General features: G+C 37.9%; 1 protein-coding gene across 1 annotated transcript in view; it reads left to right on the forward strand.

Moving 5' to 3' along the window:
* Positions 1-676: 676 nt before the first annotated feature.
* The window catches only part of LOC140237596 (proton-coupled zinc antiporter SLC30A2-like), a 44,498-nt gene continuing 23,396 nt past the window's right edge, over positions 677-21,778 (forward strand). Inside the window, exons 1-2 of the mRNA XM_072317528.1 lie at positions 677-1,317; positions 20,650-20,796. Coding sequence (XP_072173629.1) covers positions 801-1,317; positions 20,650-20,796 — 664 coding nt within the window. The 5' untranslated portion in view covers positions 677-800. The remainder of the gene's footprint in view (positions 1,318-20,649; positions 20,797-21,778) is intronic.

Below are 21,778 nucleotides of genomic sequence, written 5' to 3' on the forward strand. Positions count from 1 at the left end.
CATATAACTAAACTGCAATGTTGCGTAAAAAGTCTATACCTGAACAAAGATCTGGGATCGGGGAATTTTCTTTACCCATGCAGAGCTAAAAACTACAAGAGTAGAAATGATATTGATAATACTAATGATAATAATAATCATAGTAATAAAATCATGATAATGATAATAATAATAATAATAATCATGATAATGATAATATTAATGATAATAATAATAATGATAATAATAATAATAATAATAATAATAATAATAATAATAATAATAATAATAATAGTAATAATAATGATAATAATAATAATAATAAATATAAACTGATCAGAAGCCTGTCGCTTTGCTCGTGCTGGGTGGAAACCTCAGATCAGCAGTTCCTCTGTTGCTTGCGCAGTTGAATTGCGCCGAAGACAAGCCAGTGCCCGTGATCAGTACTTATAATTCTTTTGCAACACATGGCGTTTCATATGTACTCGATTGGCCCTCACGCCTGCCTTCATTCACTTGGTTCTTCAATCCAACGTGGGTCTGTTTACACCGTAGAGCTCTATGGTTTACACGCAGCAGCGAGAACTCGTCCGGTCACCTCCTCTTCAACTAACCATATACCATACGGTATCGAAGTAGCGTGTGCAAAATGCACAGTGGGTGACAAAGCAAAGACAGGAGACAGTTGGGTTAGTTCGTCTGCGCAAGAAATCACGAGATTTATTTCTTAGTTTGTAATACTATCTTATCAGCTTGTTGCCGTGACCGTCAATCTTTTCACCATCTTAGTGATAACTCTTGCAGATCTAGCAAATATTGCCATGGGTAGCGCAGACACCTTGACGGTTGCCCTCGTCGATTTTGCCAGTGACGGTTCTATGCCCCAGCTGGTAAACGATTATTATTCAACGCCAGACCCAGAAGATCGGGATCAGGATTTTAGAAATTCTCGGCTTGTGCTCCATGAAGCATACACTGACGACATGCAATGCACGAACCGCACGCTAGGCGTTGTCAGTCTCCATGCAGGCAACACAAATTCTAGAAACAGATACGATTCTCTCGATGTAGCAACCACCAGAGCTTCCCAAGGGCAAGGAACCGGGAAAATGGAAAACGGAGACTTGAGAATCAATGTAGCACGGGAGGAAGATGTATCACCGCTGAACCTGACGGCGAGCGATGATAGTGATTCTACCGCAGCTTCTTCTCGAGAAGAGTGCTGTGACTACGACCATTGTCATGGTCCTCTGCCTGCAACATCGAACAAGGGAGCTCAGAGACAACTCCTCATTGCTTGTTGTATTTGCGTCTTGTTCATGATAGGCGAGGTTGTCGGTAAGAAAAGTCAATACTTAGCCAACAGTTTTATGAATAATACCTTCTTCATTCAAAGGATCTTGTCCACTTCGTTGAGCAAATCCAAGTAGAAACAGTGAGAAACTACATGTAACTATAAATTTACACAGCCCAGTCGCTGTAAATATAGTGTATAAGTAGCGATGCTGTGCTGGTCGTAATTATTAGTAGGGGCCTACTAACCCTACTAGGGCCTACTACTACTACTACTAACGTTAGAAACTATCTAGACTGTCCCCACCTAGCTACCATTGGCATTGGTATCAGCATCATATTCATGGAATCATAATCATAACTTAGGTTGCAACTTAAGAATAAGTAAAACTAACTTAGTAACAGAACATTTCCTTTGTAGAAACAAAGTCATGTAAATTTTGCTAAAAATAGTAAGTGATAATAAGACTTATCTTACTAACGTTATTAAATGCTAGTCTAATTTTGTATCACTACAGCCCGTACAGGTGTACATGTGCATGTAGGGGTTTTTTATCTATAAATTCACACAGTCTTGTAGTCGTATGTGTGACTTGAAGCTGAAAGTAAAAACTCAGATTGATAAAAAAGACTATCACGAATAAAGGCGCATAGACTGTAGTCCCGGTGGGTGTGGGAGCGCTGTTGGTGATACATGTACTGCCGATCACCGTTAGCATTGATAAGATTGCTGAAGTTGAGCTGTCATCAAGAGCAAAGCGCGTAGGTGTTGCTAGGTAATGTTGCCTTCGTTGTCTTCTCTGTGCATCACGCAGTCTGTAGTAATGCCAAGGTGCGTGTAACTGCGACCAGCCCCAACATGCAGCGTTGGGGCTGCGCCGTTTTCGCATTCAGATCTTAATGTTGTACAAAACGGGTGCCGTTGCGGCGCTATATTTCCTTAATTTTTCAACAAAAACTACTAGGAATACTTACATGGGTCGATTAAACCTAAATGATTCAAATCGGCGACTTTTTGATGCATTTCGTTGCTTATGATGCAGAAAATGTTGTCTTATAAGGCGAATTGTCTTTAGCTCGCTGATGCTCACTAACGTTGCATGCTAGCCTTTGGCAAGGCCCTCTCGCTGTAACGGACGAGCGAACGGACGAGCAAAGCGAGTCGCGCTACCTTACTCGGCTGGGCTCTCTACACCACGCAGCGAGAGGGCCTTGACAAAAGGCTACGTATTACTCGCTACATGCGCAGATGCTTACTAATGGATATACCCGTTCAAAATGGTAGCACGGCTCTCCCACTAGGGCAGGCCGCTTACTCCTAAAAAATGTGGAAAATTTTGCAGTTTCCAGATAAATTCGTGAAAAGAACCAAGGCAATGGGGTAATGTGTATTTCATTTTTTATTGTCACTGTGTTTATAATAGAAATTTACCCATGATTTACTCGTGAAGTCGCCGTATGTGGCAATAGGGAGTTGTTCGTGGTTCTCACTTTAGCTAAACTGCGAGGTAGCCGCCAGGACCCCGCCGCATAGCGGCGCGGTCTCCGGGGCTAAGGTGCGTGCATAATCTGTGCTTCTTAATCTTAGTATGACATCACAAAAGAAATTTGCTAAAGCTGTCATCCCCCTCAGCTAAATTGTGAGCCGAACTGTGATCGGACCACTGACTACCGTGGATTGGACTTCTTCTTTTCCATGCCTTCACATTGTCGTTACAGTTGTGCAGCAATTGCCCTTTTGTTTGTAAGAAATGCAATATAATTACAAAAAGAAAAAATGCTCTACATTAACTATATTGTCAAAAGTGTGAACACTCAAGAGCAATCCCTTGGGAAGTGTCCAAAATTACACCGCCGCTCAAGCCCCGTAATTACAACACACGGATACTATGAACGCAAATACAGACGTTCTTTCGTGCATGGTTTTAGAAGTACAATACAGATATTTTTATATCAATGAATGTCGTGGAAATGATACATTTTAGGAGAAGCATTGCTTCAAAATATTTATTTACTGGGAGGATGCACATTAAATGCCAATCCTGTGGGATGTGCCCCAAAGTACACCACCCACATGGTAATATAGAAAACATTGAATATCATTAATGCGAATATACTACATCAGTATATGTTCCAAACGGACATGTTTTCAAACTTCGATCATGCCATACATCAAGGGCACTTTTGTTTTCAAAAATACATTGTAGTTAATAGAGGAGACATTGCTCTACAATATCCATATCGTCAAGAGGGTGAACATTAAAAGACAACCCCATGGGAATTGCCCAGAGGTACACCTGCGCTCAAGCCCCCTTAACCCGTTGAGGACGAGTCCCGAGTATACTCGGGCAGGTGTCTATGAGAAATGCGTGTTGCAGCAAAATCAGTCCGTCCTCAACGGGTTAAAAGTTTTGGTACCTCAAAAGTTTCCCTGAATTTCCTTGTCTTAGTTTGTGTTTCAGGTTAAAGTAAGTTGTCTGTGAGACTTACTCGCCCCAAAGCGGCCAGCGCATGCGCACACAAACATCTTATCTGTTCATGGATTTGAAATTTGTGCGCTTGTGATGTGTTCGCATGCACTGGCTGTAGTATTCAGTGTATGTAGCTCTCCCAAGGTCCTCTCGACCGAGTCACATTCAGTCATCAATTCGAACAGAAAGGCCGGGACTATTGGCAGAACCAAATGTTGCCCGAAGCCTGTTTCAATACTTCAACTTAATTGGTAAGTCTTCAAATTGAAGAAATTCCTGGATTTTAAGTTGATATTTACCCGCGATACTAAATCTGTCATGATCCTGAATGCTACAATGCGAAGCCCCATTACGCTGTGCGTATGGGGCTGCTGGTCGCAGTTAATTGCATGATTACTAAGACATGAGAGCACTTTGGGGCGAGTAAGTCTCACAGTAGGTACTTTAACCTGAAACACAAACTAACATAAGGAAATTCAGGGAAACTTTTAAGTTTGTACCAAAACTTTTTATTATCTTTAAGACAAAATACAGATATTAGCAACGCAAACACAGTTGTTCTAGCGTGAATGGTTTTAAAAGTAGTTCCAGCAATATACCAAATATACTTTTTATGCCTCCGCCAACGAAGTGGCCGGAGGCATTATGTTTTCGGGTCGTCTGTCCGTCCGTCCGTGTGTACGTCCATCCGTCCCGTTTTGTTTTTGTCGATATCTCAAGAACCGTGTGGTGGTTTTGCATCAAACTTGGTATGAGGGTATATCCTTGGGGGTTGATACTTTGTGTGGATTTTAGGGTCACAGGGTCAAAGGTCAAAGGTCACAGGTTATTTTGTGGAAAAAAAAATTGAAATTTCATGTTTTTCTCCATATCTCGCAAATGGTTCAAGGTATCTTCATGGACGTTATGCTTGTACGGATGGGCAGTGATTATCTAGGGAAGTTGGGGGTCATGGGTCAAAGGTCAAGGTCAACTCCTCAAAATATAACTACTTTCCTTATATTTATGCAATGCCTGAAGGATTTTTTTTAAAACTTGATGTATGCATGTATAACCCAATATTCTGTGGAAAGTTTGTTGCCAAAAGGTCAAAGGTCAACGGTCAAGTGAAAGTGCTAAATTGCATTTTTCTTCCGTATCTCAAAAATAACTCAAGGTATTGTCATGAAACTTACATATTTATGCATGTTCTACCTAACAGTGATTCTCTTTGGAACTGTGGGGTCAAAGGTCAAAGGCCAGGTTTCGATAATACTATTTTACCATTTGATACTGAAATTATACTTTTTCTCAATACAGTTAAACTCGCCTAAGTCGACGTCGCATATGTCGAATAATCGCGTAAGTCGATGATTTTAAAAAGTCCCGATTTTTCCCCATTGACTTACGTGTATTAATTCACTCACAAGTCGAATTTTGTAAGTCGAATACTCGCCTAAGTCGATGAAATTCCAAGAACACTTTCACGGAAAAACCATTGAATTCACTGTGCCTAAGTCGAATAAGATTTTATTGTGTAATAAATCACTGTCATTCATTATTCATTATTTATTACTCATCATTATTTTGTTTGTCAGATGAGTTTGATGTGACAAAAAAAAAACGATCTAAAATCAAAATTCAAAGCGATCGCATGGGATCGTTGAACTCTCTTCGTGTTTGGAGGTCCGCTGATACAGCCCTGTCAGCTGTCGCGCTACGTACGTACAGCGTTCGTACAGTACACATGCGTTCATTTACATGTACAGTATTGAGCTTGCAGTGTAGCTTGGCATTTGCAGCGCTGTGCAGTCAATGGTATAATGGATGAAGCTGCTGAGTTTTCAAAGCGGAAAGTAGGGGGAAAGTTACGGGCACGGGTAAATCAAATTGCACCTCTACACGCATTTCAAGCCACGGTATGGTATACTAGAATCAATCACTGCTCAAATATCGTTCATATTCACTTCCCCAAGGTTTAACAAGGGTGTAAAGTAATCGGACCTGTGCCAATACTAATGCACTGTCCATGCAAAGTTAGCCGTGGCCCTGCCGGGCGACCCGTGCCGCGGCACATCGCTCCAGCTCTCGGCTCCAGAGTAGACAACATATACATTATACATACATGTATGTACGTGTGGTGAAACTGTAAGTCGATTTTTTTTCGACTTACGCACAAGTCGAAAATCGCCTAAGTCAATGTGTTTTGCTCAGTCCCTAGAAGATCGACTTATGCGAGTTTAACTGTACCTTGAAAATTACTCAATGCATAAACTTGTAAAAGGGTCAAAAGTCAAGTGAAAATCATCAGTTCCCCCAAATACCTGCACTCTGACGTTTTAATCATTCATCCAATTGAACCTAGTTCTAGGAAAGTGAACATTCAGCACATTTGTGGCAAACCTGTCATTTTAATATTTTGCCAATTGTGTGAAACTGTCATCACACATTGTCAAGACATTGTACTATAGACCTATTAGGAGAACCATGTATTATGGCGGAGGCATACACCAGTCGCCGTAGCGACATTTCTAGTTTAACAATGAAATGTCATGAAAATGATAGAAGAGGTTTAACTTTACAAGATCTATGCAGTGAAGAGGGTGCACATTAAATGGCAACTCTGTGGGATGTGCCAAAAAATATTCCACCCTCACAGCAATATATAAAACATATAAAATCATATAATTAATGTGAATATATATGTTCCAAACGTACATGTCTTCAAAATGCCATCGTGCCGTATAGTAAAGGCACTTTTGTTTCCAAGAAATACAACTTATTAATAGAGGAGACATTGCTCACTCTACAAAAACTATATTGTCAAAAGGGTGAACATTCAAAATTAATCCCTTGGGAGGTGTCCAAATTCACACCTAAGCTCTTGTTACAAAACACAGATATTAGCAACGCAAATACCGTTGTTCTAGCGTGAATGGTTGTAAAAGTAGTCCCGGCAATACAGCAAATACAATTTTCATCGATGACAAGTAATGGAAATGATAGAAGAGACTTAACTTTACAAGATCTATACAGTGAAGAGGGTGCGCATTAAACGGCAACCCTATGGGATGTGCCAAAAATACTCCACCCTCAAGGCAATATACATGTAGAAAACATATAATATATAACGCGAATATATGTTCCAAACGTACATGTTTTCGAAATTCCAGTGTGCCGTATAGCAAAGGCACTTTTGTATCCAAAAATGCAACCAATTACTAGAGGAGGTATTGCTCTACAATAACTACATTGTCAAAAAGGTGAACATTCAAAGGTAATCTCTGGGGAGGTGTCTAAATTTACACCTATGCTCACGGCCATTATTACAAACCATTAGCAACGCAAATACAGTTGTTCTAGCATGAATGATTTTAAAAGTAGGTCCGATGTAGCAAATACACGATCAATGAAAAGTCATGGAAATGATAGAAGATTTACCTTACAAGATCTATCATAATAAAGAGGGTTCTTATTGAAGGGCGATCCTGTGCCGTGTGCCCCAAATGCCCTTTGTCCTCTTGCCAATATAGAAAACATATATTATCATATAACGCAAATATATATACTATGTTCCAAACGTATATGCTGTCATGCCTTATAGCAAGGGCACGTTTGTTTCCAAGAAATGCAATGTGATCAATACAGGAGACGATGCTTTACAATACTTATATAGTAAAAAGGGGTGTACATTTAAAGCGACCCCTTGGGAGGAGCCCAAAATTTCCCCCTCAACCACGCGTCCCCATCTGCAAAACGTGCATTATGCCAACAGGAGTACTGTTGTTATGAATGTACTCTAATACATTTACCACTAATTTGCATTTTATGTAAATTATTTTTGTATGACCAATTCGAAAAGGCTTCCATCGTGTTCAGTGACCTACAAAATATAAGTTCATACATTTAAATCTTTAAAATTGGATAATGGGAAGCGACAATTACTCTAGCAAAATTGCAGTCCTTAAGATGCCATTTTGATGACGTCATTTGAGCATGTTCCCGATTAGATTTTCTGGGTAAATTTCATGTGGGATATTGTGAGGACGTATACTTTTTAAAAAAGTTAAAATTTACTTGTTATATGATAGTTGCCAGTTGAGCCTTTTTTAAGCCACTTTTTGGCCATCGTCTGCAGGCCTATAAAGGTATGTTACATTTTGTAGAGTCCAAACAATCATGTAAACTAAGCACTGTAACCACACCGTCACTGGAAGCCTTCCACTATCGACTGACGAAAGGTAGTGGATAAGTCCCTGGACTGTTTTTACTTGCACTGTGTATATGTATACAGTACTCTGCACCATGCACCTCAACCATTGCGTTTCACACACATACTCACACACATCCAAAGTTTGCAAGAATCTTCAAGTTTGAAGGAGGCAGACTGGCCCAGAAGAAGAAGAAGAGGAAGAAGAAGAAGAAGAAGAAATCTGCTATGTGCATGGGATAATGATGCATGATACATAGAAAGGGAATATCTGGACAATCTTGAAAACCATGATACTGCTGTGCTATGATGTAGAAGTCCAATGTCACTGGTGTCTATATGATGTATACCCTAGATCCCCTATACATGTATACTTCTGATAGACTGCCAGGATACACAACAATATATTGTCACATACAAAGATTGAACATTCACATAATATTTGGATTCAGTGCAATCAGAACCATGTAGTTGATGCAGGATTGCTAAACTGCTGTGATTTTCACCATCATTGCTGACATATTCCAATATTTCTCCATTCCTGCCATGAACAGGCAGCAGCATAACTTTTCTCTATCACTTGCCCCGTCAGGCAAGCAGGTTTTCAATATTTTGCAGAACACTTGCCAAACATAAATTTTACTTGCCGAAGAAGAAAGAAAATGATACACAAGCATTTAGTAGTCCCTACATACCATAAAAAATCATGTGTATGTCAAGGGCTTACTTAAAGGGGAAATAATAATACACAATCAGTTGAATACACAGCACACCTTGATTTGCATGCTTACATTACAATTGAGTACAACAAACTTTGATTGAGTGTTGACATTGCATTGCCTGGGGCTTCTTAATGGAAGTGTTGGAAAGTTGCTGAAAAGAATTTAAAGTGCATTGCATCACTATTAAAGCGAACATGATCTATTACAGCTGTAGCCTTCGTACAGGTTTGTAGGGGAGAATAAGTGAAAAAACGTAGCTTCAAAACTTTTTGCCTGCTCAGTTCTAGCAAGCTTTCTCACTGTTCCAAAATACTTGCCTGACTTTGATTTTTACTTGCCCTAGGCAATCAGGCAAGTGCTAATGTACACACATACAGTAACTAGCATGTACATAGATGCATGATTTACCATTTGCAGATGAAACAAAAACCCAGCATTAATGTTTTAAAATAGTTCTAGAATATGAGTTGGGGATAAAAACAACCACTGTAAAAATGTGAATCTGTAAAATAAATGTGAAGTATACAAAACGTGAACGGTAGTTATAATAGAATTGTTTCCAGACTAAACTGTCTACAGTTACAGTTTATTGATAAAAATACTGATATATCTCTTTATATTTTAGGCTTTATTGCTAAAATTTTATTTGGTAGGATGTTTTGTGGTACAACATACCTCTGCATATGCATCAAATGTAATATCTTAGGAGCATTTTTTTTTTTAAATCACTGCTCTCAAGGGTAAACAGTAGCATACAGCTGTACACATCACAGGGCTGCACACTATCCCATTTTTTTTTTCTTACTCGCCCAACCTGATTTGTTGGACCAGTACCCTTGTAGGTACCCAGTTTTTCTATTTTTCACCGAGTCCATTCCTGAAAAAGTCACTGGTCCTACAGTGATTTTTACTGGTCAGGGACCATCGTGCCAGTGCCAGTGTGCAGCATTGCATCGTATACACATTTTGTAGAAACTGGATTTACATTCCATGAAAAGTGATAGGTGTGTGAACTCTGCATGCAATTGTAAGGTAAGTGGTACTGGCAATGTTTTTTTTTAATGTCATTTGTTTTAAATTGTTTTAGCCTTGCTGCACTAAAACGAATTTCCATTTGTTTTAGGTCTGTGTGCATGATTGAAATTAAAAATTTGCTTGTAGTGTTGTTATTTGCAGTCACTCGATCAATGTACCAACAGGTTGTCTGTTTGACACTATGTGTAAGTACCGGTACTTTGTACTTCAAATTTAACAGCTCTTCAGAGTGCAGCTTTACCAGTACTTGACCACTTCTATTCTGTCAATACAGCAGCGGCCTTCAAAATGGGGGGGGGGGGGGGGGTGGGCGGGAGGGGGAAAGAGCATGCCTGTCATGTGATCTGCATATCTTTCATAATTTGTCAGTGTGTTACCAAATTAGTCAACAACTTCTCTGAGTTATTGCTGCTCAAGCAACTTCTTCTGTTTTTTCACTACATGTGCTTGCCTAGGGGACCGTCAATCACAGTTTGGATCAGGACCAGACTGATAATCTGCCTCTTGCTCGGTGGCCTCTTGTTTTAAAACTGATACAATCAGTGATATGTCTAGATCCGGACATGAAGCAGCATGCCATCATGATAAAGTAAAGAACAAGAAAAAAAAATTAAATATCAAAAGATACCTCTGTGAAGTACTTACAAGTATTCATTTTTTTTTCAAAGAATTTATTCTATATGTAGTCACATTTATGTGGTACTGTACAACCTGCTAACTTTACCACGCTAATTCTAAAGGGAATGAACTTTTGGCATACAGACATGTCTGTAATTTGTAGGTCTACAAGACAATAGTTAAAAATTCTGATGTGCTACTGTATGCTTTATGAGATAATATTCGAACATGCATTTGCTTCAACTTTTTGATACATAGTTTGAGTGAGTGCAAATGTTATGCTGACCAGTTTAAAAAACGTTCAGTCAGAGAATACAGACTTAGGTTATGAAGCATGGCATGCTGAAGAACAATGTTACCATTTAATGTGGTACATTAACAATGTAATTTTAGTTATCCGGTGCCGGTAATTGGTATTTAACACCTCAGACTATCCACAGAAAACTGAACGTATTGATTAGACCTCCACATGTGTGGCTGTTCTTGCAGGGAGGTGTGAGAGGAGAGGAAACAAGAATCTCTCTTTTGTACCCATGCTTTGTGCCGCCAAGAAGTAATGTGCGTCATATAAATTGCTTTGACAAAAGACAGCTCTTGTATGTTTGAATATATAACTCAGATGAACGTTTGTCATTTATATGTATGCGTCATTCCTAAAATACAACATGCCTAGCCAGCAGCCATTCGCTGTCCCCTTCATTGTTCTCGACAGCAATAGTTAATGTGTAAAGAATACAAGTAGGACACACAAGAAAATTAGTAGAAAAAAAAATTGTACTTCTTTAAAGGGACTGTACAGTACTGGTTGAGGTGGGGATTCATGTTTTGAACATTCCTAAGTGAGATAATGAAAAGCCTTTTATGAAATATGAAAGAGCATGTAATTTTAAGAAGGGTTCAACGTTTATTTGATGAAAATTGGTTTTCAAATGGCTGAGATATCCAAAAAAGTGTTACTAATAAAAGGCGACATGCCACAACTTTATATAGGATCTCTTTGTTTCACCTTGTTTTTGGATATCTCAGCCATCTCAAAAACGATTTTCATCGAATAAACTTTTGATACCCCTTAGAGCTGCATGCTCTTTGACATCTCATAGAGTGGTTTCTGAATATCTCGCAAAACGTTAAAAGCTAAATCCTCACCTCGACCAGAACTGTACACACCCTTTAAACTGTAAAATGCTACTTAACAACGCAAAAACATACAGAATTAGCCAATTTCTTAATTTGAAAGATTTAACATTGAAGTAATATACTTGGTGAAGCAGAATGCAGAGGTGTACGTGATAGTACATGTAAATTTGATTATGAGATGCTCCTTCAGTCAGGGGGTATTAACCAGGAGATTTGAAGAGAAACAAAAAAGTTGTTCTGTACTTCTAAGATTACCACTGGCAAGTTTACAGGATTTCAACATTTCCTGTGAAATATGGAGGAAAAATGATTATTAAAATCAAGAACCTCTTCTTCGGTCTGCATCCAAACTCTGTGGAAGAACAGCTTGGAGCATGGGACATCAAAGCCAGTGAAATGCAAAGCATTCAATTGTCATGCTATAGGTACGCATTAAAGTTTACAGAAACTGCGAAGAGATTTCATTCTTTCTCTAACACCTGCCTGGTTCGTTTACGTACGTGTACTGTACCTGTATAGTTTAATTGCAAGTTAAGAGGAAGCTAATATACCCCAAAGATAAGTTTGTTGATATCTGGTGTTAAAGAGTACAAAGTTTACTTTGATCATGTCCCAACTGTAACTCCTAGCTCCTAGCTGCTAGTAATAACTTGCATACTTTGCATAGTGTGCATTGATAAATCTTCTGATAGGCATCAGCGACTGTCGCTTGATTGCCCGTCATGTGTCACTGACAGTACATTCTCCATTAATTAGTATTTACTGTTTATACAACATGTAGTTTATGTTGTACTACAAGTACTTTTACGTATCTCAGCTACCATCACAAGCTACATTTGTACAGTGTACATGTATATTACACCATAAAACAATCTCCAAAGCAAATGTAATGTTGTAGTGGCATGTACGTGTACTCATACTACAAATCCGACGTGTTGATCTCTGCTTAACTATAATTTTGTCACTCACTGAGTTTTAATAGAACTGTGTCTGTCTGTTTACAGCACCATTAATCATTTTTCATTACCCCTATCATATGTTTACAATGTACACACACAATTTGTATGTTACATCTTGATGCAAGAGAACCATTGTCTAAAAGGGAGGATGAAATTATTCTCCAGATGTTTCCTGTAATTTCCACAGTAAAACCAAAACACTAATAATAAGCCAGTTCAGAGAATAACGGTAGCTCATGAATGTGCACATTGGTACTGTACAAATGACTCACTTGGTAAAGCACTTCACTTGTTTTCCATTTGACATACTGGATAATATTTGACAGAGCATGCCAGATGTAACAATTTGTGGAATTCATCAGAGTGTTCCAGCAGTTACAATTTGGGAAAGCCTCCCATTCACTAAAGTTTGCATTTTAATGTACCAACTGATCTATTTCTATCAATATTGCCAAATACAATAACAATTTACTACCCGGTATTCTGAAATTACACTTTTTCTCCATACCTTGAAAATTACTCAGTGCATAAACTTGTAAAAGGGTCAAAGTCAAATGAAAATCCTCAAATCCCCAAATACATGCTCTCTTAGAAAATATAAGCCATTCATCCAGTTAAACCTAGTTCAAGGAAAGTGAACATTCAACATATTTGTGAGAAACATGTTTTGCCAATTATGTGAAACTGTCATCACACATTGTCAAGACATAATGTACATTGTACTATAGACCTACATTGTATTATACAAATGTACGTAGAATGCATTACTCTAAAAGTGGAAATTTTCGCGGTGTTGAAATTTTCTCGCATTTTGCGCAACCAGAAAGTAGCATGAAAATAAAAGCATTTAAATATTTTTGCTTGCTATACATTGTATGTTCCAGTAGTTGATATCTTGATCCCACGGATTAAAAAACACGCAAAACTCTTCTTACCTGGCTGAGAGCGAAAAATTAGTCGCGCAAAAATATCCACTTTTACAGTATGGTAGAGGCATACAATGTACCAGTCACAATAGTGACATTATCTAGTTTGTTCATTCAAACTGTCATAACATTCTTATTTTATCAAAGATGGCTATACATGTACTGTAAAAGTGGATATTTTCGTGCAATTAATTTTTTGCGCTCGGCCAGGTAAGATGGATTTTGCGTGTCTTTGATTCCACGGAATCAGGACATTAACTACTGGAATATACAGTGTATGGCATGCAAAAATATTTGCTTTTATTTTCACGCTATCTCTTGGTCGCGCAAAATGCAGAAAATTTTCCACATCACAAAAATTTCCACTTTTACAGTATATTCAAGTACATTTGCATGTTAAAAGTGCTCTGCTGGCACAATTTGTTGAAGTACAGAATGTATCATACACACCTGTATGTACACCATGTAAACATGTATAAAGTGGAGATACATTGAACACTGTATAAAGATTACTGTCCAGATTGTAGACGTGTGCAGACTCAACATTCAATTGGTTATAAGAGTTCTAAATGCCTGCCTAGTAGTTTCACTTTTTTGTTGTTGTGTTTTTACCATACAATGGCATTGTTTCATTGCTTTCATCCAAAATACCTCACTTGATCATAAGAGTTCTAAATGCCTGCTTATACTGGTAGTTTCACTTTTGTTGTTGTTAGTGTTTTTACCCTACAATGGCATTGTTTCATTGCTTTCATACAAAATACCCCTCTCCATGAGGTGAATGCTATCAGAAATGTACACCATTTGTACATGAGGTCATGTCACACCCTGTGTGGGTGCAGGAAGTTTCTAATATGAGAAGGCCTGAAGACAGCCAGCCGTGCCCACTGTGCCTGAGAACTAATCATTGAGTGATTGCCCTGATACAGTGTTGTACAATTTGTAGATCTGCAAATGTGTCACTGAATTGAAAATATTGACCAACAAACACATGGATGACTGCAGGTCATTGCTCTTTTTAACTTTTGAATTCATCATATCCATTTTGTTATAATAGACAATTAGCTGTTAATACATTGTATCCAAGTATAACGTGTACAATTTGTATACATGTGGTACAATTGTGTGAGATATATACAGCTGTACATTGCGCTGCACATTTGAATACTGCACAAAGACATGTTGAATGTACACTGTATGGCAATATTTTCTATAAAAGGACTGCTGTATAATGCAGAGCTACCGAGTCTCACACATTGTGAGTGAGACTCAAGCATTTAGGGTCTGTCTCACGATCTCACGCATGGCACCCATTTTTCTCACGCATCGGGAGCACAGCTTAAAGGATTAAAGTGAGAGTTGCAATTGAGGGCATATTTCCCTTTTGTCTTTCAAAATAAGTCAAAAATAGTCATTTAAGTATGCACCAGCTTACACCATTAAAGCTAAAAATTGAAAAAGCTCCCTACCATGGGAGCTAGGGTGGACACCCCTTTCCCACACCCTCCCCTCTCTCAGTCGCTTCGCTCCCTCGCTCATGCACACGCACACGCGCCGAGATGCCGAATCATGAAAATCTCACTCATAAGAATTTTTTGAACTTGACATCTATGATAATGATAAAAGTTAGTGTCACCTCATTTGACTGAGGATTGCATTTTCTGTAAAGTTCAATACATACATTATGTTGTCCAGACTCTTTTCTTTTTTTTATCATGGAAAATATCAAAGGTTGGGACATGTCCTAAATATGGGTACATTGTACAAGAAAATCTTGGCAGTTGTTTCTACAACATGTACGCTGTACACTGTATTAAAGGCTGATGTACTGTGTACAGTTGTCACACTGTATACACCATGTAAATCTGATCTTTGATCAAGATAGGAAATGCACTCCTAGCATTAGGTGTTGGGGTTATGCAAAGGAAAATAAAAGGCATTGAACTGAAATTTCCTATAGTGCATTTTATACCATATCATCAGCTCATATTACATAGATCATAATGATCTACCCATTCGTATGTATGACAAGCCCCATCAGTAGAATCGTTTAAGACACATCTTAAAACTCACCTTTTTCCATTCTTTCCCTAATTTAGTGTACTTAGTGTAACCCAATTATTGTATGTGTTTATTTACTGGTACACACTGATGGATGTCATACCCCATTGTTTTTATTTGTATTTTGACTTGTTTGTTATCTCTCGTTTTTTTTTTTTTTTTGGGGGGGGGGTTTGGGGGTCATTTTTCCTTTCGTCTTTCCCCTTTGCGCGTAGGAACATTGTATTGAGTGCAATGTAAATGTAATGTGTTTTTATTTTTCATATTTGATCTTCTCAGGGTTACTGAACTTCCCATTACAACTGTGATACATGTACACTGTATCTTTGCAATATACAGAGCTCTGTAGAATTTGTCTGGTGCTATTTTGAAAATGCAACATGTACATGTACGTGTATGAGTTGCAGCAGACTCTAATGACCCTGGCCTTTTTGAGGGGAGGGAACTAGAATTTAGACAAGATGGACTACATATGTACATATGATAATGTTAAGTCAAGAAATTTTCTTCTATAGGTCGATCATCAAAAGAGAAATGATGTATTTTGGACTGCCTCAATACTTTTGTGCAAAAACTGCATGTACATGTAGGGAGTCAGTAATTTATTGACAAAATTCTGAATATGGTTGTTGTGTTTAATTCTCACAGTATCAGGTAAACTGTACACCTTCTGTACCCTACGCTATAAAAGTGGTGCTGAAGGTGTTATTTTTCAACGTATACAATGTATGTTCATCACCCTATTAATGAACTTCGTGATATCAGACATTACAGCAACCAACACTCATGAATCTACCCCATTGTGTCCATTCATGATCACAAACAATCATGAAGTTGATTTTTTTTTTATTGTCATTTATGATAAATAATGCTAATTTATGCATAATGTAGGACCCTACAGTATATTAGCATGAAATCAGACTTTGCTATAAATCACTACGTAAAGCTCCAAACAGGCACATTTTTTGTTTAAATATACCATGATTCTTTCTTGTGTCCTTAAAATAAGTGTATTGTACAATGTAAGTGGGGAAAATTGTGCCATCAAAATAATTTCTGAAGTATTTTTTAAAGAATCTCTTATGTATTTCTTTGTTTTTTACTTTTTGTTTTTCATTGTTTTTTTAATGAAATTTATGACCTTGTTCCAAGCATGAGAATATGTCATTAATTGATTTTAATCTGATAATCATGCTTCTATGAAATTTGACTTAGCATAATTTGCATTGTAATTGTACGAGAATTCATGTTTTTGAGCACTTTTTTTGTTTGTACCTCCATGATTTTTGGTCTGGCATGCATGTACAAATTTATGAGTAACTTTGAAACTCACAATCGCCCCCAGCATAGTTCATAGGATTAACCTTCATTTCTCGGAAATACACTAGAGCCAATCAAAAAAACATCCTTGTGTATGTAGCATTGGTTTCACCCTCAAAAGTCCAATATACAATGTATGACCTACAAAAGAGGATAACAGCCATTCAAAGAATGGAAACATAGTTGATAGAACGTAATCTTATACCATAAGTTTCTAATCTTTCGCAACATAACTTTTAAATACAAAACTCTAGAAACAATGGTATGATTCTTTGAAGAAGTTGACCTGCCACAGTCTGATTGTGTTAGTGACCTACAATTGTGTACTTAGTATAAGTTTCCATAGTGCAAGAAAAGCCTATATTGGACTGGATTTTTTTCTGCAAACTGAAACATATAGTAGAGAAGGATTTTACTTTTTTTTTTTCAGGAAAGTGTGCCAGGTTCACAAATTGCATGTGAAGATATGAACTTTGTTGTTTTTGTGTGGCTTGATAAAACCCCAGCATACCGTACACGAAGGCCCGAATTCTCAAAGCTGGAATAACTGTTCTGCGGACAACACTATCATAACAATAAGGAAATGAAGAGGGAGGGAGAGGATAGGCAATACAGAGCAGACATTGTTTGGAAATACGTATGTACGTGTACATCAAATAACTGGTACTGTAAGAATGACACAAGGCCGCTTTGATTGATGCAGGAAGGAAGGAATATTCTATAGAACTTTAGTCATCCGTGCTATTATGTAGTGCTAATTAATTCATTACATCAAAACGGGCTGCAAAATGACATTTAGATAGCAGTGCTGCCTGGAAACTATTTTGCAATATTGATTGATGGACTTCTAAAGTACACATCTTGTGGATGAGAGGAAAAATTCTCAAAGCAATCATTTGGTGGTGGCTGGTAATATGGAAGGTCTGCAATATTGCAGGACAAGGATAGGAGAGAGAAAGGTAAACCCAAGCTGTAATGAGATTTTGGAACAGAGTATGAAGTAAATGCCACATTCACCAACAGAAACAAACTTGTTTTCTTTCTTTCTTTTTTTTTAAGAGCATACATAAGTTATACGTCATGTTCAGATGTTGAAGTGTATCCACGATGATATGATGCCATATTAGAAGTTTGATCAAAGACTGTCGTGACATGTTGCGCTTGCTTGGTAATATGAAACCCCACAGACATTTAATCAGTGTACTAAACATTACCCTTTGAAAGGCCTACGCTTTTTCCATATTCAGGGAAATGTTTTGTAAGAAATCAAAGAGGTACAGTTTCATAGAAATTGGACTGAAGAAAGTGAAATGGAACTTCAAATTTTCTCATTTCCATGAAGTAAACATGTCAGTAACTGTCACAGATGCACTATTAATAATAATAAGGTGATGACGTGCGCTTATGATTGCCTCACAAAAGAACGCTATTTGCTTCCACACACAATCTTTCCCTTTCCTTCACAACATGCCTCCAAGAAGTAGATGCAGGTACATGTTTATCCTTCTCCTCAAATTCTTCACAAAAGCAAAGATTACGGCAGTAATTCACTGTGTGAAGGCAAGGGGGTGGGGGTCATTGATGATGAATTTACATTATTGATACATGGACAAAAACAATTAGTATACAGCTGTAGCACTAATTATGTAAAAAGACAAACCTACAAGAGTTGACAACAGCATAATCACTTTTTGTGGTTTTCATGACATTCAGACATGTGATTGCTCTATTGCTGTCTGATGTTTTTCAGTCTTTGATTTATGTTGAGTTTTAAACTTCAGCTGTTCTGTTTTTGTTTTGTTTTTTTGCAACAGAGGAGGTGGTGATTACGTATATAAAAGTTGTCCACTTGCTGTATTGATGTCTGTTGATGTGCTACTAGTGATGCATTGCATTTAAATGCATCATTGATTCATACACTTGTAGTGATGCATTCATGTAATATTCTGTGCTTTTTGTCAGTTTTTGTCAAAATTTGACTAGCACCTCCTCACCTTGTTCACAACATGACATCACTGACTTCTATCACCCTTAATGTTTCTCTGTCTTCTTGGCAACCCAAGTATGGAAGCCTCTATTTGGATTACACCACAGGGGGCCAAGGTTAAATAGTTAGTGCCCATTGTCATTGTCACAACTGAATGTGTTAGGTTGGGGGGTTTTTTTCAGCTACATTTGTCAATTTGGGATCATGCTGTGGCCTCATTGTGAATGCAGTCTCCAGATGTGAGACTTTAGTGACAGGTGGGATTGCTTGTAGAGAGCACTTGAATGATCATGAATGCAAAAAAAAAAAAAAAAAAAAAAAAAAAAAAATGTTTTATGGAATCTATAGTACCATTCAGAATGCCCCCCCCCAAAAAAAAAATACAATTGGACTTCTGCATTGATAACTTCCAATAAGATCAAACTATCTGAATGTTATTTTAGGGACTAAAAATATAACATCGTAGCTACATTTTGCAGAAAACCCCATTTGATTTGGTTAAGTAGTCATAGAGTAATATGGATTGTTGTAAAGCATGTCATACAATTGTATGTCTGATTCTTCAAGTTTCGCACTTGGATGCTCTTGGAACTGCATAATGTGTGAGCACAATGGACAGAACTTGGAGGGAAGGGATTCCTGACATGCTCTTCATACAATACTCCTCATTTCTCTTTGACCACTATAAAAAGCAAATCGGACAGGGTTATCTTTAAGATTTGAGTAATACAATAACCGTAAGTTATAGTTTCATACCCTGAAATTGTATTTGGGTTGTCTCACGGTTTTTAAAGTTATCATTGCGGAGGCTCCAGTTGTAATTTTTTTTTTTTTTTTTTGGGGGGGGGGGAGGGGGCATATGGTACAGTCAGTGTTGTTCAAACACTGTGCTTTGTTTCTGATCGACCCAAAGCTCTCTTTTAAAACACTGAGAGGAATTTAAAGGAAACCAAAGCCTAAATATCAATGTGGATTGAGTGAAAGTGCTCAGCAGATATACCTTAAGTAGAATACATCAGTGAGTTTTTGAGGAAAATCAGACAGTCTTTTCAAAAGTTTTTTTTTTCTAGTTTTGTTACCATCATTGCTGGAGAAGAAGACTAGTTCAGTTCATGATGTCATTTTGCACAGCAATTTGAGAATTTTCTGAGAGAGGCAAGTCAAGTGCTTTTTCATTTTGCAAGAAAAGTGAAGACATGTTGAACTTTCCTTATCTTTGTTTGTATAAATGTATTGTCCATAATGACATTATTACGTGTAGTGGTCTCCTTACCAGAGATAATGGCAGTGAAACTTTAAAGATTCATTTTACTTTTGAATCGATTACGCACTTTCCCTCAAATTTTCACTGATGTGTTCTACTGACATTATAGCTTTCAATACTCAATCCACATTTATATGTGGGCCTTGGTTTCCTTTATGAAGTACAGAGTCTAGACAGATTCTGTAAAGACAGAAATATTCGTGTGCATCTTGATTTTGCAAATTTTGCAAGAGCCAAGATTTCCAAACTAAAATGCACATTAAAAGTTGTTGTCGACACTACATTGTATGAGCATTGAATTCCAGCGGCAATTCACAAAATTTTAATGACCCTGCAAAAAGGCAGTCAGCTCCAATTTGAAAAAGTTTTTGGCTGGGAAAATTTAGAATTAGAACCAGCACTAAAGGATTAGAACCAGCACAGGCTGTCAGGCAGAAGCTTGGTGGTCTAGTGGATAAGACACCTATCGGGATATCAGGTCGTAGGTTCAAATCCTGCTTGAGTATGTATACCCATGATTTCTTTTGTCGTAGCTACTACTGAAACACTGATAAATTTAGTTCTTATTTATGTAGATACAGGGCATTTTATCAATCAATTGCAATTTCAGAAAATCTTACTTTACAGTTAATTCAACTGTCATACATTCGTGTCTGAATACCCTTGTGTGTCTGATTTCTTTGTGCAGGTGGCTACCTTGCCCACAGTTTGGCCATCATGACAGATGCAGCTCACCTCCTCAGTGACTTTGCAAGCTTTCTCATCAGCATCTTTGCTCTCTGGGTAGCTAGGAGACCAGCTACAAAGCGCATGTCATTTGGCTACTACCGTGCAGGTACGCAATGCTGGCATTCCAGCTGTGATAGAGGATGGAGCCATGCAAACTCAAACTTCCAGGGAAGCCAACTCTGTTGAAAAATTGATTTTTGTATAGATACAAAATGAAATGGACAACTGAAACGAAGCAAAACAATTCAAATTTTATCAGCAGTTGAAAATACTGAAGGAACTCAGAGAAATTTAGCGATTGTTTTGTACAAATGTTGTTGCAAGCTAATGATCCAGTGATGAAATCACTTAAATACAAATTCGACAAAAGTTACGTTCAGACGACAAGCCTTAACCTCGAGGTTAGGAAACGTCGAGGTTAAGCTTGTACTGTAGTTAGGGACCGTGAAGACGCACTCGTAGTTAGCTAACCTCGAGGTTAGCTCGATGTTAAGAGCCACTGAGAAATCTTATGTTTAGCGCTTTAACCATGAACCGCGGGGGGTTCCCACTCGTAGTTAAGCACCGTGTGGACACAAAAATCAGCGCACTCAAAGGGGCAGGAATTTAACCTCGAGGTTTCGTAACCTGGAGGTTAAGATTCGTTGTGTGGACGCACGTCGAAGTTATGTGGCAAGAGCTTAACCTTGAGGTTTCCTAACCTCAAGGTTAGGGCTTGTCGTCTGAATGTAACTATTGTATAATCACGCAACTGCCACACAACTGTTCCATTAGTTTGTATATCGATACCCAAGTCAATATTAAAGGTACATGTAGGATTACTGCTTGAATTTACATGTACAGTTTGTAGGTCCCCAAAATGAAATTTGGTAAAAGTTTGTGTGCAGTGAAACAGTGTGCCTGAGATGGCATTTCGTGTTCAATTCATCCAAAATATGAGTTTGTTACGAAAGATGATTGTGACCCTCATTAAATTTACTGTTCTAGGAAAACAGAATATTGTATAGCATTCATATTTTCACTAAACCTGAGTAAAAAGATAAAAATATTCAGACTTTAATTACAACATTAGTGCAGGTGTCACACAG

Source organism: Diadema setosum, chromosome 14, assembly GCF_964275005.1.
Source record: "Diadema setosum chromosome 14, eeDiaSeto1, whole genome shotgun sequence".
NCBI lineage: Eukaryota > Metazoa > Echinodermata > Echinoidea > Diadematoida > Diadematidae > Diadema > Diadema setosum.